Genomic DNA, 25462 nt, shown 5'->3' on the forward strand with positions numbered 1-25462 from the left:
CTGCCACCCATAGGCCATGGCCTATACTGCCTATACATAAATTCAGAGCTAGTTCTCATTCGATTTGATGAAGCTTACTAAAAGGAGACGATAATATATTTTATGCCCGTGCGAAGCCGGGGCGGGTCGCTAGTCTATGTATTAATAGGGATGATGACAAGGTCAAAGATTACTGAATTTTGTTAATAAAATAAAGAAACCACGGTAAAAAATAAGTGTTCCCAAAATTTCAGCTATATAGCATTTATATTTTTTTGTTATGCGCCTTCAAAGTTGGATATTAAAGTCGATTTTTTTTTTCAATTAAATTTCTTAATATTTGTATACAATTCAATAACTAATGCAATTAAAAGCAACTTTTGTTATGAAATCACTTTCATAAACGCAATATTTAATATACCTGTCGAACAAAGTTGTCTCCCGATGCGTACAAACTACGAAAGACTGACGTCATACTTTCGTAGCACTTTGTATGGAGCGTTTCGGGCAGGTTTTTTTTATGAGATATTTGAATTGTCATATCTTGGTGAATTTTTAAGCTATAAGAGTCATTCTTTCAACGATGTTTCTATTTTTTAAGTGTCTTTTAATTACCGATAAGAAAAAAAAATAGTCATCATGCCTATTGATACTAATATTTCGCGGTACGAGATTCGACCTTTCGCGGTCCGCAAAAGGACCACAGTCCGCCTGTTGCTGACCGCTGCCCTAAAGTATTATTATCATTTAGTTTTGTTACACCTTGTATAAGTATAAACCATTACCTGTTCAGTACTATCCTCGACGCGGGAGTGATGCACGTTGTAGGCTACTATGAAGCCGTTGGGGTCGACCGGCGGCTGCCACGTGACGTTCACCTCGGGCGACGTCTTGTTAGACGGCACCACCTCCGCGCGCAAGTTGCGCACCACGTCCGCGTCCTCTGTATATGGGGGGAACATAGATAAGCTCATTCAGAAATAAACTAGGGTCAAGATATCAGAGGGGGTAAGAGGACATAAGGATATGAACAAGATCTAGATAAAAATAAGGTTTACAGCGGGCGCTACGAGCACCAGTTTTTGAAGTAGAGTGGTTAATTATTTCTATTGCACATAGACAGAATATCGCACCTGTTTTTTCGTTCCAGTACATAATGTAAGACAGGGACAGCAATACTCACGGTCTCGTTGACGTGCTGCTAGAAACACGCCCACACGTACACGCTGTTCCACGTGAAGTGGCGCAGCTGCTCCGCACATAACGACCGGCTGGGTACGAGATGTCGTATCTGCTGTCTCGTTGCACGACATAATGTAAAACAGGGACAACAATACTCACGTCGCTCGAGCGTGCGAAAGGTGTACTGTGCGCGCTCCGAACACCAGTTCTTGTTGTAGTCCTCGTCGGTCTCGTTGGCGTGCTGCTCGCGACACGCCCACACGTACACGCTGTACCACGTGAAGTGGCGCAGCTGCTCCGCGCGGAGCGACCGGCTGCTGCCCGGCAGATCGTAGTAGAGAGAGCGCACGTATTCTGCGAAAACGGGCAATTATTAACATCGTTTATAAAGATAGCGAAGAAGATTGAGATTCAAGTTGTTAGTATTAGAATCAGGGTATTCAAGTTTTAGGCACTGCTCGCTGTAATGCGTGATCGATATATGACATTCACGTACAATTTGTACAGAATGACAGGTGAGATATGATCAATACTTAAGGAGAGTACTCGGTACTCGATTCTCATTATAATTATGTCATAAAATTAGGTACTTAATTTTTGACCAAATTTCCGTCAAAATCATGGACACTTAGTAAATTACTATGCAGCCGGCGCGGCGGCATTCAGCCCGCGCCGAGCGCTATCCCTTCCGCGCGCGGACCAGTCATGCTGTAGTTTGTTTAAATATAAGACGAATTGTGAAAGAAGCTATGCAGTAGCGTACATAATCTTAATTTTTTTACGCCAAGTATTTACGATGTAATATAAACGCTGCTTTAGTATTAACGCCAGTATATTCGCGTTGATATACCTGTAAATTCTCTTATTGAATTAAGTTTTACATTTCAAAGCAAGTAGACTTTTCGTGGCTTAATGGTATACTATCTACATACTACATAGTAATACCACAGAGTACTATAATACTGGCGTAAGTAATACACAACATATATCCAGGTATATTTTCAATCCCTCATGTACGGATAAGTACAAACAACATTGTATCCATATTACCGTCCCGTTTTAAAACCTTACATTACGTTTTACCATTAATTTTTACTACGTACTTGACATTGGTAACACACGTGTAACTACAAAATTATAGGTCACTGTAACTAACATGCACTAAATAGATATACATTATACACACGACATTATACTTTAATAGTGTAATAACATGTTACAGTTGTAGCGTTACATGGAGATAACGAGACACGCAATTTATTTTGATGATCATTGTTTACATGTAATCTATACTATAATATTATAATTCTGCAGAGTTTGTTTCTTTGAACGCGCTAATCTCAGGAACTACTGGTCCGATTTGAAAAATTCTTTTACTGTTGGATAGCCCATTGATTGAGGAAGGCTATAGGCTACATTTAATCACGCTAAGACTAATAGGAGCGAAGAAATAGGGGAAAATGTGGAAAAAACGGGGGAAATTGTATGAAAGGGCTTATTTGAACGCGCTAATCTCAGGAACTACTGGTCCGATTTGAAAAATTATTTCAGTGTTAGATAGCCCATTTATCGAAAAAGGCTATAGGCTATATTTTATCACGCTAAGACTGAGGAGCGAAGAAATGGATGAAAATGTGGAAAAAAACGGGGGAAATTATTTGAAAGGGCTTATCTCACGAACTACTGGAGCAATTTTTCAGTTATTTGGCAAACATGAAAAATATACCACGTGAAGGAACAAAGGCTATTTTATGCGGAAAACGGTTGCGTGAAATTCCTAAATTACGCAAGCAAAGCCGTGCGGAACATCTATATATAATAAAATCGTAGGAAAGTCAATTCTGTACATTGAATATTTTTGTACAATAAAAATTGTACAAAAATATTCAATGTCTCCTGTCTGAAAATTCCAAATAATTTGGACATAATAAGACAATTTCGCTAAAAGAAGAGGTAACTTTGTGATTTTTTTCAATCGAGTGAAGTTCATGATATTGTGTAATTGAATATAAATTCTACTGTGTTAGATCTTTAAATAACACATATATTTTTTTCAGAATTTAAATTACTATATTTTTATGTCTCCTGTCACATTTAAATCTTGAAAATCGTCCGTTTCTGGGAATACAGGGCCTTAATTATAAAACTAGATGATTCTAACGACTACAGCATGCATTATCTAGTGTACATGCGATGAAACCTGTGAAATGGTCCTTCACGATGCAAGCGTTTAGCTCGAGCCGACTGCAATTAGCTGAAATTAGAATGGGGGTAGTGGGTACAAGCAAAGCCAAAGCAGTGTTACAAAAGTATACAATACATAATAAACAAATAACTAGTGTAGTAGAAAAACGAAAAAAAAACCGGCCACGTGCGTGTAGGGCCACGCGCAATATAGGGTTCCGTAGTACCTACCGCTAGTTGATAATTTTTGCATGGTCAATGAATGTATTTATAACGTGTTTTACACTACTAATAACATCATCTCAGTTACGTTCAAAGGAATTTGAACGAAAAGTTCCTTTATACTTCGCCGAATACATTTTTTTTAGTTGATCGACTATAACTCAAAAACTAATGAAGTCTTCTTAGCCGTGATAGTTTTCCTTTTAAATCCTACTAATATTATAAAGGCGAAAGTTTGTTTGGATGTATGGATGTATGGATGTTTGTTACTCTTTCACGCAAAAACGACTGAACGGATTTTAATGAAACTTTACAATAATATAGCTTATACATCAGAATAACACATAGGCTACAATTTTAACCGACTTTCAAAATTGGGGAGGTGTTATGTTCGTTTTCTTATGTTCAACAATTACTCTGCCGTTTGTTAACCGATTTACAAAATTTTTCTTTTGGTATATAGGGTATCATCCCAATTTGGTATTATATTCACAAAGGTGGTGATCTGATGAAGGATGCATAAGTAATCGAGGGAACTCCTCAAAATTTATATGGAAACATGTGGTGACTTCGGTTTCGTGAGAAGTATTCTAAGCATATGCTACCAACAAGTAAGATTTTGCACCGAGGTATACCTGGTATACCGTGGTTCGGAAGGTGCTGAGAGAACTCCTGATTCTTTATAGATGAATTATGCATAAGTAATCGAGGGAACATAGTTTGGGAGTTTCGGCGTTGTTTTAAGAACGGAAAGCATATGCTACTGTGCAAATTACATTCATAATCATCATCATCATCACTACCATATTATACCATACATCGTCCCATGGTTATGACTTATGAGCCTATAATGATCCTGTTATTGGTACTTTTCATAGTCTATTAGATCGAGACTCGAGTTTGTCAAGCGATAATTGAAAAAAATCTTATACTTAATATTATAAGCCTGAAGAGTATGTTTGCTTGAACGCGCTAATCTCAGGAACTACTGGTCCGATTTAAAAACTTATTTCAGTGTTAGATAGCTAATTTATCGAGCAAGACTATATACTATATATTATCACGCTAAGACTAATACGACCAAAGAAATTCAGGAAAATGTGGGAAAAACGGGGGAAATATTAGAAATTACGAGCTACTGGAGCAATTTTTATGGAAATATTTGCCACAGATATAGAGTAAACCAAGTGAAGGGAGTAGGGACATAAGAGCTATTTTTATGGGAAAATGTACGGTTTCCGTAAAATTCCTAAATTACGCGGGCAAAGCCGCGCGGGACATCTAGTTCAGCATATTTCCTACTCCCGTGAATTTTTTCACATTTCGAGAAGCAACCGTTTAGCTGGTAGAAGGGGGGACACTGGACTCTAACGATTTTTTCCACTTTAAAACTTCATATAAATTCACAAATGGATCTCTAAATCGGAAAATGATCTATGAATACTTATAATATTTTAAAAAAACCTATCAAACGACACCCCACACGATGGGGTGGACGCGAAAAAAATAATCATCACCGCTTCATGTGTAGGAGAGGTTACCATAAAAATATATTCTCTCCCCCCCCCCCCTTTTACCAGCTAAACGATTGCTTCTCGAAATGGACACTGGACTCTTAACGATTTTTTCCACTTTAAAACTTAATATTTCACAAACGGACCCCCAAATCGGAAAATGATCTATTAAATACTAATAATATTTTTTAAAAATCTATTAGGACGCGAAAAAAATGCTCATCCCCGCTTGATGTGTAGAGAAGGTACCATAAAAAAAATTTTTTTAAAGATTTCATGTAAGTACCATTTTGTCGGCATCATTAATATGTGCATTCATGCCAAATTACAGATTTGTAGGTCTTATAACAAAACCGCGGACAGACAGACGGACGGGCAGATCGAAACTATAAGGGTTCCTTGTTGACTATGGAACCCTAAATAGGAGAAAAGCATTAATAAACAAATAGAAAATAAATTTATTTATTTATTTATTTATTTATTTATAAGGCATGTCAACAAAATGAATACAAGCTTCCTTAAATAACTAACATTTAGGTCCATATTCAGTATTCATGTCAATTAAAGACATGCACAACATTATTTTTTAAAACACAACGCAACATTAGTCAAGACTTAACAACTAGAAAAGTTAATTTACAATTAATTATTACATGAGAGAATGAAAATTACAAGAAAAATTAGACAATGTCAGAAAAAAAATAATTTACACACAAAAAAAAAAAAATGTCCAAAAAATATAAAATGTCCAAATTCACATGTCAATAAATTGCAATTATAATTACAATAGATACTTAAAAAAAATACGTTATTACTCAATAGTTACATACATCAATTAAAGAAATGTCAAATGTCAAAAAAAAAAAAAAAAATAAGTATACAATTATTTATAAATTAAAAATGCAATGAATATTTAATAATTTAGCAACATAAAATTTTCTTCCTAAAGGTTGTGGAGCGATCATGAAAAATGTCTAAATCATATACTTTATGCCAGATGTTATATGAATTGATCATTCTTATTATAGGAGCGTTCTTGCCGACATTAGTTTTATGCCTGGGAATATTAAAGAAAGGCTTCTGCCTTATCCTAGTATTGGGCCTGGGTACTACTAGTCCTATGGTTTGTAACAGTTCCTGGCAAGGGGTGGAACCTGTGACAAGATCTCTCAGGAATACCAGATCAAGCATGCGTCTACGATCTGATAATTTATCAATTTTAAAAACTGAAAGTCTGTCATTGTATTGCAATTTATTGTTGATCTGCGGGGTTACATATGCCAAGTGTCTCGTAAAAGATCTCTGAATCGATTCGATACGTTGGGAATGGACTTCATAACAGGGGTTCCAAACAATACTCCCGAATTCTAATATGCTGCGTACGAAGTTATTATACAATAGAATCCTAGTGTCAGTGCGCCTAAAGTCATTTGAGTTACGCTTGACAAACCCTAACATCTTCGATGCTTTCTTTATCATGTAGTCAAAATGTGGCACAAAAGTTAGTTTGGAGTCAATTAGTATTCCTAAGTCGCGAATTTCCGGTGTTTGTGCAATTGAGCAATTGTCTATGTGGTAGCAAGTTGGCAAAACTTTCTTTTTCTTTGAGAATTTGATGTGGCGACATTTGGAGGCATTTAATTCCATTTTGTTGTCAAGACACCACTGGTGGATACGGTCAAGATCTAATTGAATTAAAAAGGAATCGGATGAAGATTTAATAACTCTTGAAATCTTCATATCATCAGCGAACAAAGAACACCGGCAGTGGTGTATACAAGATGCAATATCGTTGTATAAATAAAAATTTAATGGCAAAAATGTAAGAAAACATGCGGCATCTGAGAATTACTCGAGACTACAATGATGTAGACGAAACACTGCCTTTTCACTATGAGGCAGGCGATCCGTGTTTGTGGAGGCGATCTGTCTTATGTCGGTACTACATATAGGCGAACGCGTTGGCCGACGCGTTGGCCGGCGCGCTGGTCCAGTGTGTAGAACGGGCGTTCGCGCTTTGGCGGTAGGTATTTCGCCTGTTCTACACATTGGGCCAGCGTCCCGGCCAACGCGTTCGACTACTCGTATATGTAGTGCCGACTTTATGTAGACACAGGTTAAAGGCGCGACCGCATTATGCGACACTACGCTGCTGCAGCGAAGCGACGCAACACTATAAGTTCCATAGAACTGATGTTTTGTGACGCGTAGCGCCGCTGCCGCATATTGCGGCTCACCTCATACGATTTCATACAAACAATATGTGGCAGTGACGTATCGCGTCGCACTGCAGCGTAGTGTCGCTTAGTGCTCACCTTTAGAATGGGTAAAAAAAACTTACTGCCTTCCGTAGCATTAGCGTATTTCCGGCTCATGTTGGGGCTGTGGTACTCGCTGATGAACACGAGCATGCTCTTCACGCTGCTGTCTATGGAGCGACGCACGCGACTCGACGACGGGGTGGTCCTCGGGCTTGACTGTCTGATGTATACCTGTGGGAAGTATGATTTAAATCTCGAAGAGAATAACGACAGGGAAAGCAACAAAAATGTGATCTGCTACTTTTATTATACAGTGTATAAACTATATATAAACTAACAAAGTGAATATTTTACTCAATTTCTCTCTAGAGTTTAGACGAGTTAATAAAAAAATATTTAAAATAAGAATTAAAAACAGTTTTCTCACGAAGAGTCGAAAGAAAAAATAAAGTGTATAAAAATATAACAGCATAGTTTACACTTCACATAATATCACATTATGGTTAAAAATGAAACAAACATGGTTCTGCACGTCGTTTTCGAACGTAATGCTGTCTATACGCTCCTCCTCAGCAATGGAGTCGAAGCGCGTCGGCTTGCGTGCTTCGGCGGCGCACACGCAGTCCGCGCCCGCATTGGGCCCGTACGCGCCCGCCGCGCCCGCACTCGTGCCCGTAATACTGCTAGTTGCACCCGCAACACTTCCAGTTGCACCCGCAACGCTGCCGGTTGCACCCGCAGCCCCACCCGCCGTGCCCGCACTCGCTCGCTCTTCCGCACGCTCCGTTGCCTCCTCCCACCGCATCGCGATCATGTTGCTCACTATGCTAGCTGTAACACCAAACGTTCGTTAGTAAAAGGGATTACTTTTATTATTGGCTCGGAATAATTTCTGTTACTAAATAATAAGAATATGTGTTAACCAAAGAATTATATTTAAATAGAAGTCTTTGGTGTTAAATATATTCCATCTCCATTCATTTAGTTTAATTTTAAAGAAAAAAGTAAAACTCGACCAAATTAATGTGCCATTGTATTTCTTAATTGCGCTCTTAACATAACAATAATTATTGTTATCATTAATCAAGTAAACGGAGTAGTCATATTATGTCACCCAGACTTTAATACACACAACAGAGTTATAACTTTAGTAGTTACAAACCTAGTAAAATCACTATACCAGAGATTCATAATATTTTCTCTATGACTATACTCACGATTGGCGCAGTAGTTGACATTTCCGGCGAGTATCTTGCGCTGATTGTAGCTGTTCTCCTGGATCTCCACGTGGTAGAACGAGATGGTACCGTTAGGCATAGACGGTGGCTGCCACCTTATCGTCACCGAGTGTTCCTTCAACGATTCCACTGATAGTCCCAAAGGCGGGCTGGGAGCTGCAAAAATATTATTGTTACTGCATTTAATTTTATCTCCAAACAAGCGTACAGGCTACAGGTATAAGTCACAATATTATAAAAACATATTGACATCTTAATATAAACATCACGTGATCGCGTTTGTAGTGTGCGTGCGCGCATGGCGCCTAACCGCACACAGGCAAGCGATTGCGGCGCTTTTGTATATGTATTTAAAAGATGTTAAACTGTGTATAGGTAGAGGTATATACCTCTAATAAATTCATTTAAATAAAATTAAAGATCATGCAAATCACATCAATGCTTTAAATTGAATAATTTTAAAATTAGTTCTGTTGATCGTCAGAAGTTAATATACGAGTATAAGTACTTTTGGATCTTTTATACGTATGAATTTTGCCAATACACAGTATGGATTTTTAAGCAAAGAATATTAATAAGCGTGACTTACCTCCAGGCAACGTCTTGAAGTATATAATAGGGCTCTGCGCGCCTTTCTTATCCGTAGTGGTATATGTCTTGATGTAAGCTGCATAGCGGGTGTATGGTGTAAGCGGCGAGATGAGCTTGAAGAGCGGTTGGACGTCGCACGGGTTGAGTAGCCCGCGAGTACTGTTGCGAGTCTCTGAGGTGTTGCGAGCCTCCACTGATGTTATGTCGATCACGTTCCATCTACGTGGGATATTATGAAATTAGATATATTCTAAATTCCAATTCAGAATTCCATTAATTGCAAAATGATTTTGATTACGGGGGTGACTTAATCACTAAGTGATCAAACCCTTTTAAAAATAAAGATTTAAAAAAAAGTCAGATTATTATTATCAAAGGCCAAAACTAAGATTCCCCTTAACCTTTTGGTTTTTATTCAAGGGTTAATCTGCAAACATGTTTGCCTCCGCTTTTCTAAACAATTTTATTGCCTACATAAAATTATTATTTATGTAAATAAATGAATGATTCTTCTTCATGTATTTAGATAGAGGTCGAATATCACTCACGTATCAGAGCAAGCGTCCCTCTGTCCGTACAGCGTGACGTTGTGCTCAGCGACTATGTAGTAGATGGAGTAGCCCAGCAGTTTCCGCTGGTCCTCCATACAGTACATGTTCCACGTCAGAACCACCGCCGACCGCGTCAGCCTCGACACCTTCAGGTGCAGGGTGTCCTTGAAACCTAGTTCAAAAATGTATACAATGATTAAGCAGTCAATAAAGATACGATGGGGCTGGCATGCCATGTATGGCAAAAGCCCTTTATTTATATAAAGATATTTAAAAAAAAAGCAGTCAATATCATAATACAGTTCGACAAAGCTTTATTTGAACGTGGGTGACATTGACGGGAGCGCTGCTGGTAAAGGAGAACTGTCAAACACATGTCAAAAATGACGTTTTTCTATGATAGATGCGTTTAGTTCCTTTTCTCGCCACGTTCAAATAAAGCCTTGTCGAACTGTAATAAAGTAATACTCGAAATCGGCAAAGTGCTTTTCGGACTCGCGCCTGAATGGTTATAGAGAAAAAGTAGGCAAAAAATTGTGTTTTTTGTATGGGAGCCCCCAAAATTCAATCCATTTCGTTTTTAGTATTTGTTGTTATGGGGGCAACAGAAATAGACAATGTGTGTAAATTTCAACCTTGTATCTATCATGACTGTTCTTTACATTCGGCCTGGAGATAGACAGACGGACAGACAGTAAAGTCTTAGTAATAGAGTCCCGTTTTTCGCCTTTACGGGTACGGAACCCTTAAAACGCAGACACACATATTATTCTTAAAAAAGCTGGTTATTGCGCTCCTGTCCTTGATTAATTATTGGTTGTGACAGTATTGGTGAATAACAGGTATGAAATATGCTAGTGGTAAAATATTTCAAAATTCAGTGCTAATTATGGTAATAAACTATGAAATTTTGCAGTATTTAAAATTATAAAGAATTATTTAATTATCACACTTTAATTATTATGTATATAAAAAAACTAACTATGCTATTAAAATATTTGCAAAATAAAATACAAGATAATAATTCTGTTTTACAATTTTGCTTTTGTTTGTTTTTAAATTTTCAACTAAATTATAACTTGTTTACAGTGTTTCAATCAGAGAAACGGAAGCATAAATCAAGGATAATTAGTATTCAAACGATCATTATATTATCAAATTGTATCCATATTTTAAATGCTGATTTAATTAGTTAAATTATAACGTGATAAATTCCCGTTTTATTCTAATTGAACAACTCTAGTTTATTTATTTTTTTAGTCCTTTTAAAATTATAACAAAACAGAAGCTTGGACGAAGAAAATATTAGTAGATTTTTTATATTTTTTGTTTTTTTTTACAGGTAAGTAAGCAATGTAATAATTATGCAGTACCTAAAAACATAAGCGCTTAATTTATAGTTTTTGGTCTTATTCAGCGGAGTGGAACCGATTTCCGCGAATGTGCACGCGCGCACCCCAAATGATGCGTGAAATGTTAAACGATTTTAGCCGCTTTTTGACTAGGCCAATATTTATTAACCATTTACAGAGTGTTAATACTAGAATTAATTACATGTATTGGCGCTACTCGAGCTAAACGCCTAGTTTTTACTCGACTTACTGCCGCACTCAGAGTGGAACATTTGACCAAGCTTTGCTCGGTATTCGATAAAACACGAATAAAATGACATGATTCCTAGCTACATCGATTTATCGCCCCCGAAACCCCCTATATACTAAATTTCATGAAAATCGTAGGAGCCAATATATATATTGTGTCTCGATCACTGGTGATTGATGGGTTTAATTGAAGGTTAATCAAATTCAAAGTCAAAAAAATTTATTCAGAATAAGTTTTTTTCAAACATTTTCCGAACGTTGTTGCTACTGGGGCCTACCACCGGTTCATTTAATCATAAATCTCTTGAGTACGGCGGTTAGAACTTTATAAGATTAGCGCAGGTTACCATTCCAGATATGCACGGTGTTATTTCATGAATTTTACAAATACAAAACAAATTTTATCTTTAGACGCCAGATAAGCGGAGTGTCCTAGTCGATAAGATTGTTGTAGTAAATTAAGTAATCTATTTACCATCGAAATATAATATAGCTCGGTGATTCTTATATACGATTTGACCGCCCGAATATGGTTTCAGTGACATATAGTTTAAAAATTTGTGTCAGGTTTTTTGTCTCATAGTAAAAAATATATTCTATAATTCAATTTATTTCACATTCATCAAATATTTTTAGCTTAACATATTTAATAAAACAAAATGCAAAAGTAGCAAATTGCAACACCTAGGTTTACATTATATGGAACTATTTTTGTAATCAGTTACTCAGAGTAACTGATTATAAAAATATCATTCAATTTGGTCAAAAGGTATTTTATTTTGAAAAAGTATTTTGAAAATACCTATTTTGCATTTAGCATTTGAAATACAAAACGTAAAACTATTTGGTATTTTGCATATTTTGAAATAGGAAATCTGAAAAGTATTTGCATCTTGTATTTAAATGCTTTTTTAAAACTATTTTGTACATCTCTGGTTACTCTTCCATAGTAATCGTAATTACCCACCGGACTTACTTACACGTAGTACTTACAAGATGCCTGGTCTCCGTTGTTCTCTTGGGAGACCTCGGTCTCGCTGAATGTGGACGCGGGGTCTCTCGTCATGTTCTTTAGCGGCAGGATATACTGGTTGTAGCACAGCTTGGGGTTGAAGTGTATGAAGACCCTGCCCTTCAGGATCTCTATGGGCCCGTGGGCAGACCAGTTCCATAGCATCTCGAGGTTGGGATTGCTGAAGATGTACAGGCTTTGGCCCCTGGAAAGATTATTTTACGAATGTAATGTTGTTTGATTTTGATGGCAATGATTGAATTAAAAGGAGCATGACGACTTTTTTTTATATAAAATATGGGGGCAAACGAGCAAACGGGTCACCTGATGGAAAGCAACTTCCGTCACCCATGGACACTCTCAGCATCAGAAGAGCTGCAGCCTGTGCTTTGCCGGCCTTTTAAGAAGGAATAGGGTAATAGGGGAGGGTAGGGATGGGAAGGGAAGGGAATAGGGGAGGGTAGGAAAGGGAATTGGGCAGGGGATTGGGCCTCCGGTAAACTCACTCACTCTGTGAGAACGTGGTATTTCTCCGGTCGAGCCGGCCCATTCGTGCCGAAGCATGGCTCTCCCACGTCTAGTCTGCAAACTTAATGGCAAAAGTAAATTTCATTATTCTCGTTAGCTAGAAGTCACTTTGTAAGGTGGCTTCTACTACTACAAATAAAAATGGTCCGGCACAATTAATCACAAATACTTTAAGCACACGATTTACCATCTACGAGTATGTAAAGCAGCTACGGCTACAATACAAACGGCAATGACCTTCTTTGGGCCTCTACACTTTATTCATATACTACACTCTTTTTAGTCTATATTTCTTAATGGAGTAAAATTCAACCAAAAGCGTAATATGATGCATACTGCATACTGTAAGTAAGCGATGTATACGAAATGGATAATAAAAGTAGGACATTACAGACTCACTTGTCCTTAGTAGACTCTTTGGACTGGTCCCTGATGCCGCGGATGGTGCGCAGGCTGCGGAGGAACATGAGCGACACGAGCGGGTACGACCGGATCACCTTCAGGCTGCCGTCTATCTCCCGGATCTCGCCCAGCGCCGACTCTAGTACTGCCATGGTGTTGCCTGCGCAAAAAAAACAATTAAATAAAGCAAAAAATATTCAAATAATAATATACAATATGTAGTATAAACTAGACGATGCACGTCACATCGTCTAATCCCATGCTAAGTGAAAACTTGTGTTATGGCAATCCGACAACGGATTTCTTCTCATATATCAAAGAATCGATGTAAAGGCAGATAGTGGACGATATTTGGTCGCTTTATATCCCTTGTAGTGGAGTCCATTCGGAAGATTACTACTGGTCTCTTCGAATGGCTCCACGCCTGTTTATGAATAAATTTATCTGATAGTCTAAAAGTTTGCAAAATTCAACTTCTTCACAAAATATCCGCAATTGATTTTTACTAACTTTATTTTAATATAAATAAAAACATAAGTAGGCAAAGCAAAGTTACACTATTTACAACACAAATCCGAAAAATAGCACGCTATAAAAAGAATACTGTTCGTAGAAAACGTTTATTTTGAGTCACATAAAGTGCGCACAATGCAGTATAAACGTTCAAATTTTAAACAGTAAATCCTCGTAAACGACCTTTAACTCGATTTAGATAGCCGTATTATTGTAATTACCCAGACAAATTAAATTAAGAACTGGCTCGTAAAAATATCGTATATTGCTCATAATAAAAATAATTTATGTCCGGCTAGAAAATAATCTTGATTTATATTTTCGGGGGCTGCATACACATAGCTACATTAGGCACTTTATTTGGCGATAATCACGACTGTACGCAAATTAAAGGCGCGCTAAAGTAGTTAAGTATTGTTACAACAAGGTGATTTGCATACTTTGTCAAAATACCTACTGAACTGTGACGTCATTGTACACTCAATTGCTGAACTTGCCGCTGATACGATATTAATTGAGTCTACGCTGCGGAGCTGTCCTCAAGTTTTGAGCATCGACCTCAAGACCAGACGAAGCCGACCATATCACCAGAATACGAGCTATACTGGGTGTAACAAAACTAAGTGATAATACTTTAGGGTGTTTACGACCTCTGTGGCTCAGTGGGTGGGCTGTCGGTAGCTCAAGCCGGGGGTCGCGGGTTCGAATCCCGCCGACGGAACAAAAAGTTTTCAAAGTTCCTGGGTCATGGATGTGTGTTAAATATGACGTGTATCATATAATAAAAAATCTTAAATATAATTATGTATAGTATAAAAAGTATTAAATATATTTCCGTTGTCTGGTACCCGTAACACAAGTCCTTCAGGTACTTACCACGGGGCCAGACTGACGTGGTGTGAAGCGTCCATAGATATTATTATTTAAATATATTATATTATTTAGGGTGTGTATTTTTCAATACAAAGGTAAAAAAAATCAGCGCTTTCAGCGCTGTATAGAGCTATATAGAGTTCACTGTGAAAGTCACAGTGAACTCTATATAACGGACACATACACACTAAAGTATTATCACTTAGTTTTGTTACACCTTGCATATTATGCTTGCAATAACTGAGCTATAGCGTCACATAGACATACCTCCGATAGCTCGCAGCGTAATCTCGAGAGTGCCCTTGATGTGGGTGCATCCTCGGAACAACTCGGCGGAGGCGATGGAGTCGATCTTGCCGCCGGAGCACTCGTGCACGCATCCGTTCTCCGGACACTCCTGGCACCGAGAGTTTTCCTTTTCGCCCACCTGTCACAAAATAGTGTTAAGTTAACGGCAGCTCTGGATTTATGTATAGGCAGTATAGGCCATGGCCTATGGGCGGCAGCGTCCTATGGCGTCCTAGGGGGGCGGCAGCGCCCATGGATGGCGGCAGAGTTCATACATAGGGGCGGCATTAATTAAAGTGGCCTACACTCATAAAAAATATAAATCCGGCCCTGATTCAAGGGCAAGCTTTCAAACATCTACAGCTATTGCCAGATTACAGATATAATGCGAAATCGAAAGTTTATAAGTGTTAACTGGGAAAAATCCCTACCATTTGCACGGAATGTTTTGTCCATTTGATGGGAATCCTACGCTACAACGTGTAAATAGCGTCTCCTACATTTACAGCCAGCGAGCTCGACAGGTGAGCATATTTAGTTCTCCAGTGTCACCCCAAACCAGAAGAGTTAAGTTAATTTACCGAATAGCATTCTTAGCGTATGAAGAATTAAGAGCAGATTTTTAGAGGAATATTTTACGAATAACAAAAACTAGAGAATAAAAAAGTTAAATATTAAATTAATTAGACACTCGTTTCATTTATTACTCAATCTATACTAATTTTATAAATGCGAAAGTATCTCTGTCTGTCTGTCTCGCTTTCACGCCAAAACTACTGAACCGATTGTAATGAAATTTTGTACACAGATAGTCTAAAGCCTGAGAAAGCACATAGGCTACTTTTTAACTGGAAAAAGGCGTTGTAAGGGGGTGTTTATGCGTAAATTCGTTCAAATTAAGTTAGTTCCAAAAATTCATAACAGATGGCGCTAAGAGTCGCCTAGATCGCGCTAGCGCTTACTCAAACGTGTTTTTTTTATGAGGTGGTACCATCTTAAATTAGATTTTTCCGATTGTTATACACGTTTCTAAATAACTCACTACTCAGTACTTTATCTATGCAGTGACGTAACCTTAAACCTATCGATGATAAGCAGCTTATGGGTAAAGTTGTGTAATGGGGGGCTAATTATAAGTTTGCGTATTTTGATTTAGGGGTACCAGGGTTTTAAAAAGATTTTAAATGACACCAATTTTGTTGACATCGCGCGCTATAAACTAAAGTCCACGCGGACGAAGTCGCGAGCAACAGCTAGTCGCATATAAAAACCTTATACATCGCATATAAAAACCTTATACAATAATGTATAAAGTTTTATGCACTCCTATAATGTTACTTCTCGCAACACTAACCGCGAGAGCGTCATCATAACAATAAATGTAGCGCAATCTAATATAACGTTTATCGAATAAGGTCACAATATATTGTCTTCGCTATAATCGAGGCACGCAACTGCATAATAGAAATTAGCTATTCCACGTGTTGACCTATATACAAGCTATTCCACTTAGAAGAAAATCTGATGTGTTTCATAAATAGCTTAGAAAGGCTGGGGTGAATTAAAATGCGTCCCGTCAGTTCATACTTCATAATATTGAGACCCTTTAGAATTATTATAACGCTCTAAAAATATTAAGACGGAACATGGGTTAGTAATGAATAATTATTCCAATTTAAGTAAACTGTAAGGCAACTAAAGCTAAGTACAATGTACATATATTGAATATCATGAAGAATCTGCACAAGTGTACCCCAGTTCAGCAGAATTGTACCGTTTGACGTTGGTTTGGCATTCTATATATCTGATGCTGATGATACAAAAAACTTGACGTACCTCCATATACCCGCTAGGACACATGTAGACGCAGCTCTCGTTCCTTAAGATCTTGTAGGCGTCGATGTTAGGGGCTCGCTGCACGGAATCCGTGGCCGATGTCTGCGGCCTGGGCATGGTGCGGCATTCCACCTCCGTCACGCACCGCCGGAACAGCTATACACACGACTATAATAAATAATGCTTTAACGCCGGGATCGGCTTTGAGATTTCTTTAGTGCCTGGATTCTGGGTTTCGACAGGAGTTAGAAACCTCAGAAGCCGGGCGTAGTTGCGTCGCCGTAACTCTGCGCTGCGACGTCACAGGCTGTATTACCTATTCATTTCTATATTCAGCCTCCCTAACTCATTAGCTTTCGTCACCAGTTCACCACTCACCAAGCATGACAATACAATGATTAGAAACTGCTTAGACAGCGGAAGACGCCATAGCGTTCCAGTGCGAAGAATGTCAAAACAAGTGTTTAGCAACAGTCAAACCACTTTTCTGGCGTATCAGACAGTGTTGATCCTTGTAATAAATAATAATAGTCTTTTAGGATTTTATCTAAGTTCCTTAAACGAATCATGAGTAATATTCGTTTAAGGAACTCGGATGTTTCTATTTTTAACCCCCGACAAAAAAGAGGGGTGTAATAAGTTTGACATGTCTGTCTGTCTGTCTGTATGTCTGTCTGTTTGTGTGTGTATCTGTCCGTGGCATCGTAGCATCCAAACGCGTGGACCGATTTTAATCTAGTTTTTATGGTATATATTTTAATATGCGTAAGTCATACAACTACTTTTCATTATCACATTAAAAAAAAAAAGGATAACACGAAACAAAAGCTTTTACTGTTGGCGAAACATCTTCAATAAAATTGTGAAGGGTAAACCAAAAGCTGAATCTTATATTGCTTTTGGATTTCATTTCTTGTTTAACATTCGAATAGTTTTACAACGAATTCGCTGAGCCATTTAACCGCAAGGCCAACGATGTTCTGTATTGGTTTCCTTTCGCTTCAATTGGATAAAACTTGTAACCACTTGGTAATTTTTGCAAGTCCAATAAAACGATACACCGAATTCCAGAAAAGGGTTTTCCTTAAAACATTTTTAGAATTGTTCTGCGTTTGTTTTGCTAGAAGTGAGTTTTATTATTGACTGTATTTACTTTTTTTCACTTGGTTGCCACCCGTACTTTATTATAAAGTATTGTACGTTATTTCAGGCAATTGTACATTGTACTTTACGAAAATAATAAAGTACGCAAAAATACTTTATTTCAAACTAGATGACCCGATGAACCTCTTATCACCTATCTCCCAACATGAACCCTCCCTGGGTTTCCACGAATGTTTCAAGACCAAAATAAGCCAAAGCGGTTTAGCCGTTCTCGAGTTTTAAAGAAACTAACAAAGTACAGAATTCATTTTTATTTATACTTACAGATAATTTTATAAATTTTACTTAATTTTTATACTGTGTACTTTTTTTATCACCTGAAGTAGCCGATGTACTTTATTTGCAAAAAAAAGGTGGCAACCCTACTTGGTAGTTACAATAAGATGGTATGCTGTGAAATAGCATTCATATCATCAAGACTAACGACAAATATTTATCTTCAAGTGTATCTGAGGCTGCCATCACAGATCTATCATGGTCAAATTTTATAGACCAAATCACAACGCCTGTCACTTTCATTATTATAATGAAATATGTGACTCTCCTCGTGACTGGCCCAAAGGTGAGTGTAAATCTCCAATCATCATTATATCCTTGCGGCGTATACGTCTTAACTCTAACTACAGCTATACCCACCTCATACGTGTTAGGGGGACACTTGGCGAGGCAGGTCCGGTCCTTTTTGTACTGGAAGGAGAAGTTGGCGCAGACGTGGCAGTCGGTGGGCAGCGGGCCGTCGCAGCCGCCGAGACAGAGGGCGTGGCAGCACGTCCCGTCGTTCATGCACGCGCGCCCGCCACACGCGGTTGGACAGTCTGAAAGAACACTCTTTTATCAACTGTCGACTTAAGCTTACCGCACATATGCCTGCACCGTATGCGCCGTACGCGACGAATGAACCGCATAGTACTTACACGAAATGCGGCGCGTACGCTGCGGACGAATGTGCGAGGTTACACATTATTTCATACAACAAATTCTAAAATGCGGCGCGTACGGCGTGTGTTTGCTGATAAACGTGCGATCACCCTAAACAGAGATATTATTCAGACTATTTTCTGTTAAATAGATGTCTAACAACACATTACACAGGCAATAACTATGATATTCTATTATAAAAAAAGGGGCAATAAGATAAAGAAATGGAATGTTTTAGGAGACGTGATACAGATGGCTTTGCGCACTCTTTGCATTGGTCAAAACAAACTTGCTTTGTCAAAGTATAGTTTAGATAAAATCTAAAACACTCTTTTTTTTACACTGCCAATTTGTCCCATATTTTCATCACTGCAACTTCTTTACTCGTCAGATTCAACAGTGGTAACCACTTACCACGAAACCTTTGATCTGATCTCAGGAATTCTCGAGGGACAAGCATAATCTGTCTTATCACTCAAGAGAATCTAAAAGCTTCATAAAAGACATCGAACTGGATTTTTTAAGTACCAACCAAGAATCATCACTTACCCCTCTTCTGACAGTGTTTGTCGTCCCAGCATAGCAGTCTGCCGGTGGAGTCAGCAGGGCACCTCTCCACGCCCGCTGGTAAAGGGCTGTGGTCCTCCATGCGGCTCTGTGCGTGCGGACACAGACCGCAAAGCCGGGTGTCGTAGTTCGCCTATAAACGTACAAAAACCTTTTTAAATCTAATATAATATATAAAAACCAGCCAAGTGCGTGTCGTGCCACGCGCAATATAGGGTTCCGTAGTAGGTAGATACCGCTAGTTTTTGATAATTTTTGTATGGTCAATGAATGTACAGGACTATAAGAGTTCCTTGTTGACTACGGAACCCTAAAAATCGTATCGTTATGCCTGAGAATAGGTCTTTATCTACTTTTTATATTGATACTAACAAGAAATAATTTATATGGCAAAACAACTTTGCCGGATCAGCTAGTTATTTTCTAAACATACATTCTGGTACAAACCACGTTTTGAAACGTGATATATTTGTGCTATCTCAAAGATTGGGCCTCAGGATAATTGAAATTTCCCTGCGCATACGAATGTGATAAGTTGTTTTGCTATTCTGTCAAAACTCTGCGTAAACTTAATACGCATTCTAGCAACACTTCTTGCACTTGAACAATTTACATTTTCGGAATTGATTCTAGCACCTTTAAGAAGACCTGAAAGATATCGTATTTCAACCCTGTACGGGTAAAATGTACCATCGAGGAAATTGATTCCTAGGCAGCTGACAGACCAACGACATTTGGTCAGATCTTGTCAATTCAATGTTAATTGTTGGGTTGGCTGGGTTTGACATAACGCGACCAAACAACGTAGGTACATCTACAGATTCGCATTTTAGCAACACTTATTGCGCTTGAAATGCATTTCACACTTAATTATTATTCTAGCACACAATATAGAAAATTGACCGAACCCTGAAAAATATCGTTTTTCGACCCTGTACAGTACGTGGAGTACTGTACAGGGTGGATATACGATACTTCACCGTTCACGTGAGGCTGTGGAGCACCAGTAACACAATACCACTTACGCTTATAATACTATTTTCTGCTCCGTCAGCTATGATACGCGACCAGTCTATTGTGTTGGCGTAACATAAGTGGTCGTTGTTTTGAATCCTGACGGCACCCCTTTCGATCCTCGAAAGCGAACGCAGTCCAAGTGACTAGAAAGAAAAAATATAGGTTAACCACCCTAGAGAACATTCTGGTATGTATAGGGAGAAAACAGAAATGAAACCTTCTTCAATAAGAAATTTGGTCCAGGTGTAGTGCGGTTAAGGAATGACTCAAAGAATAGAGTGCGTGAGCGGGAACCTAAGCGATTTCTGCAGAAACAGGGTGATTAGGGACAAAACATACTAGAAGTCCTGACACTCCTGACATCTAGGAGGTGAGCCGGAGGGAGGCGGGGGCGAAAATGTTTTGTTTTCTCTCTCTTCTTTACTCTAATTAGAAATAACCCCTATCGGTTTCAAGTGATAGTACTTTAGGGTGTCTATTTGTCCCTTCTATAGAGTTCACTGTCATAGTAGCGGCGGGGACAAAGCAATTTTTTTGTGATTTGTATGGGAAAATACAAATCACTCAAAAATCGCTCTTTAGCGCTGCTACTTTCACAGTAAACTCTATACATATAAGGTAACATACACACCCTACGGCCTAATAAAGTATTATCACTTTATTTTGTACTTTGTAGATAATTACTTCGAGTCCTTCGCTGTCGAATATGACGAGGGCGTAGTCCTTGAACAGCTGCAGGCCCCGGATCACGGACAGGTTGGGGAACAGGTCGCCCAGGTTCTTCACACCGTTCAATCTGTAACAGAGAATGGGCTAGAGTTCGGTTGGTTGGTTGTTGATTCATAGGCAGATGGCGGACCTACGTAATGAACCAATGACCAACATTGAATTGACATAAACCAACCAAATGGCTTCATATCATTCATACGTGGGAGAGCTATGCTTCGGCTCGAATGGGCCGGCTCGACCGGAGAAATACCACGTTCTCACAGAAAACCGGCGTGAAACAGCGCTTGCGTTGTGTTTCGCCGAGTGAGTGAGTTTACCGGAGGCTCAATCCCCTACCCTCCCCTATTCCCTTCCCTTCCCATCCCTACTCTCCCCTATTACTCTATTCCCTCTTAAAAGGCCGGCAACGCACCTACAGCTCTTCTGATGCTGCGAGTGTCCATGGGCGACGGAAGTTGCTTTCCATCCCGTTTGCTCGTTTGCCCCCTTATTTCATTAAAAAAAAATATAGGCAGATGGCGGACCTACGTAATGAACCAATGACCAACATTGAATTGACATAAACCAACCAAATGACGTATGTCCGTCAACTTATGGTACTATCAGAGAAGTTGATTCCTATGCAAATCGGGGACCTAAGTAGTTTGGTTGCGTTACGTCAAACCCAGCTGACAGATCACAATTAACATTGAATTGACATATTCGACCAAATAACGTTGGTCTGTCAATTGCATAGGAATCAACTTCCTCGATGGTACTATCAGAGAAGTTGATTCCTATGCAAATCGGGGACCTAAGTAGTTTGATTGCGTTACGTCAAACCCAGCTGACAGATCACAATTAGCATTGATTTGACATATTCGACCAAATAACGTTGGTCTGTCAATTACATAGGAATCAACTTCCTCGATGGTACTTTGTCCCAAACACTTGTCTCTTCGACTCGCACAAAATGATTGCAATAGAATATACACAGAGTAAACAGAACTAGCCTGTCTACTGAACTTAGTTCTGTCTACTCTGATATACGTGTGCGAGAAACTATACAAGTGTCAAGTAGCTTTGGGTCAATGGATGGATTTCTATTTTCTGCTTACTACGCCCGGCCGCACATTGTCCAAAATTTCTGATACGAAACAGTTGAACGTCCGCGCTGTCTGTTATTATATACTATAATAATTATTATGTGTTATATTAAAAGAAAAATAAGTTTTCACAACTAAATGTAATCTTACACGGGTAAACATAATAATATGTAATTGTTTTGTAGTAATTTTATTGTTATTAATCAACACGCGAGCACATAAAATATCTCACTTCCAAGAAAAACATTCGACTCAAAGGTCGAAGTATAAACAAACAGTCGTGGTTCTATAATATAACATCATTCTGTTTTCAGATATCCTTATTAATATTAAGCTGGGTACTTCGTAGTCCGTACTCACTTAGCAGTGTAGAATATTATGTAGTAAGTACTAAATACTGTATCAACATAGTAAAAGGAGGGGAAGTAAGTTATCTTCATACAAAGGCACAGCGCGCGGCTTGTATGTGTGCGCCATATGCGTCGCCACACGGCACACAACAAAATCTCGGACAATATTTCGGCATAAGAAGTCGGGGCTAACACTTTACGCTGCACGCTCGCGCCGCGCCGCGCCACGGCTAAACGAATCAAAAATGTCCGATCATAATCGCAGGAGTAATAGATATTGCTGTGTTTGGGTGTTTTAATAGTATTGTCTTTGTTTAAATTACCTGTTGAACAGGAAAGGTCAGTACTACTCACTTATTCTAGCATAATATAATAATTTTTACTTGATGATCAGATACCTACTTACTTCTTTTTTATTGTATTAGTTTTCTATCACACAAAGGAAGTAGGTAGGTTGGTAGATCTACTTTCCCACTAGAACATAGTATAAATAAGATAATGTTTTATTACTTTTGATCCGTCAACTAATTTGCCGCTATTGCTTTGTTTTCGTAATAGTAATTTGTCGATTTCTCTGTGTTGTAGACCGTATATTAACTAACTACTTACGGTCAATTACTTATTTTAAATCGTAATTAGAAATAAGTAATTGACTAATTGTAAATCACAATACACATAAAGCAGCAGTTCGAATCATAACAACAGATTTGTTTATAGTATAAGAGACAGGCGTTCGTTTTTAATGTTGTTTTACAGGGTATTTTTATAATTTTATTTAGACATCGGATTATATGCACGATCAAAGTGCCGAAATATGCATGCAAATATGCACGAAAAATGGCCGAAATATGCACAAAATATGCACAATAAAGATTTACTTTTCATTAAAAGTCGGGAGACCGCGATGACGTTGCCGCTGTTCATGCGGTTGCGCGACTGAAGCGCGGACGGCCGCTCCCACAACAACCCGCCGCGCCTCCGCGCCGCCAAAATTGACAACCCTAAGACAGTAGGTAATTATATCGCGGATTGGGCCGGAGTTATCCTACTTCCCCTCCTTTTACTATGGTATCAACCTGCAAACTGTAGGTAGTTTCAATCCGAAATTGTGTCTGTCTCTATGTGTATGTTATTTCTTTACGGCTGCACAGATTTAGATATAACTAGCTGTCCCGGCAAACGTTGTTTTGCTTTATAAAGTATTTCGCCAATATTATTTTATTGAAGTGACTAAATAAGTATATCACCATGGCAACGACCATCGCGGCTATCCCGTCGCACAAACAATGGTCGCCGTCAGTCTCGAGTATTAATAATTATAGGGGTTGGTGATAAAAAAGTAAAAATTTACGGTTGTATGTACTTTTTAATGCATGATGTTGAGATATTGGCCGATTCTCAGACCTACTCAATATGCTCACAAAATTTCATGAGAATCGGTCAAGCCGTTTCGGAGGAGTACGGGAACGAACATTGTGACACGAGAATTTTATATATAAGATGAGGTATGGAGATACTTTTGAGCGGGGGGAAAATGTAAATTTTCCACGGGATAAACGGCTTTCGGTATCGTCATCTAGTATAATATCAGAAACTCTTTTCACAAAACCTCAGAGACCGCACACTATCACGCACCTGTATATCAGTATGTAGCCGGTGACCTCCCTGAGGTGCGGGAAGGTCATGTTCTCGAAGGAGGCGGGCGTGCCACGCTCCATCAGCACTATGCTGAGGTGGCCCTCGATGACGCGGCAGTCGCTCAGCTTCAGCATCTCCTCCGGCTTGTTCCGGATGTCGATCGACGGACATACTGTAACAAAATAAATTTGTTAGGATTTTGGATTTTTTTAAGATATTGCCTAGCATTTATCGCGGGCTTTGAGCGCGGCGACCGAATCAAGTAATTCCGAAACAAAAAACACCTAACATTTGTGTAACGGTGTTTCACTTCGGGAGATTTCGGCTCGCCGCTCGGTGCGGCACGAGGTGTGGTGCTCGCCATTGCTATGCAAAAACTTTAACGCCGTAGTCCCCGAGTGCCATACATATAATTTTTTCAAATTACAAAGGAGGAGGCTGAAGCATATATTGAACGTTAGGACTTACGAGAAACACTTTTTTTAGGGGAGGGGAAACAAAATATAGTTTCACAAAACTTTTCACCAGTACGCTGACATCCAGATTCCACATAGGCGACAGAAGTAAATCCGTCATTTTCTCTTGGGCATTTAAGAATCCGACAGTATTTGTGTTCTGTCACCTGTGTGTCACCAGACCTGAGGTCAAGGCTAATAAACCTTCTATGCCCTAAATAGGTGCCTAGAATATAGAGGATAATAATAATATCTTTTTTATGACTCAAGTTGTTATAATATTTAGCTAAAACTTTGTTAGAAATACATGCCTTCTTTTTCATAATATAATACGAAGAACCATAGACATATTTGATATTACATTATAACGATATTAAATAATTGTAATACGGATTGCAGGTGCAAGTGGAGCTAAGTAGCGAGAAAATAATTATTATTATGACGATATTTTTGAGTATTAAAACGCAATTTGTCCAACTTAAACTAGCTCGTTAGTTATTTGGTAATTACTCAGTTCAAAGTAGCATAAATATTTAATAGCCGCATTATCTTCCACGACATCTGAACACGGAAGGTAAATAACGTTTGAGTAAATTGTTCTGCGAAAACAAAACAATTCCTAGACGCTGCCGTGAACAGTAAACACACTCATTTGTACTAATTGCCCCCCTACCGAACAATTACGACTTCCAGCTAATGTCGGAGATACCACACTTTGGCAATAAAAACAAAACTTCTGATATTGCGGTATGAATAAGCATAGG

General features: G+C 38.6%; 1 protein-coding gene across 2 annotated transcripts in view; it reads right to left on the reverse strand.

Annotated features, from left to right (window-relative positions):
- LOC121730475 (insulin-like receptor) overlaps window positions 1-25462 on the reverse strand; it is a 112530-nt gene that overhangs the window by 11241 nt on the left and 75827 nt on the right. For both annotated transcript variants that reach the window (XM_042119524.1, XM_042119523.1), the window contains 16 exons: window positions 24241-24415; window positions 21126-21237; window positions 20450-20584; window positions 19407-19557; window positions 18576-18754; window positions 16776-16931; window positions 14919-15078; window positions 13263-13425; window positions 12317-12540; window positions 9720-9894; window positions 9170-9390; window positions 8560-8736; window positions 7863-8173; window positions 7423-7573; window positions 1321-1515; window positions 765-922 (listed from right to left, as the gene is read on the reverse strand). In XM_042119524.1, coding sequence (XP_041975458.1) covers window positions 765-922; window positions 1321-1515; window positions 7423-7573; window positions 7863-8173; window positions 8560-8736; window positions 9170-9390; window positions 9720-9894; window positions 12317-12540; window positions 13263-13425; window positions 14919-15078; window positions 16776-16931; window positions 18576-18754; window positions 19407-19557; window positions 20450-20584; window positions 21126-21237; window positions 24241-24377 — 2805 coding nt within the window. In that variant the 5' untranslated portion in view covers window positions 24378-24415. The remainder of the gene's footprint in view (window positions 1-764; window positions 923-1320; window positions 1516-7422; window positions 7574-7862; window positions 8174-8559; window positions 8737-9169; window positions 9391-9719; window positions 9895-12316; window positions 12541-13262; window positions 13426-14918; window positions 15079-16775; window positions 16932-18575; window positions 18755-19406; window positions 19558-20449; window positions 20585-21125; window positions 21238-24240; window positions 24416-25462) is intronic.

The sequence above is a fragment of the Aricia agestis genome, chromosome 9 (genome assembly GCF_905147365.1).
Source record: "Aricia agestis chromosome 9, ilAriAges1.1, whole genome shotgun sequence".
Lineage (NCBI taxonomy): Eukaryota > Metazoa > Arthropoda > Insecta > Lepidoptera > Lycaenidae > Aricia > Aricia agestis.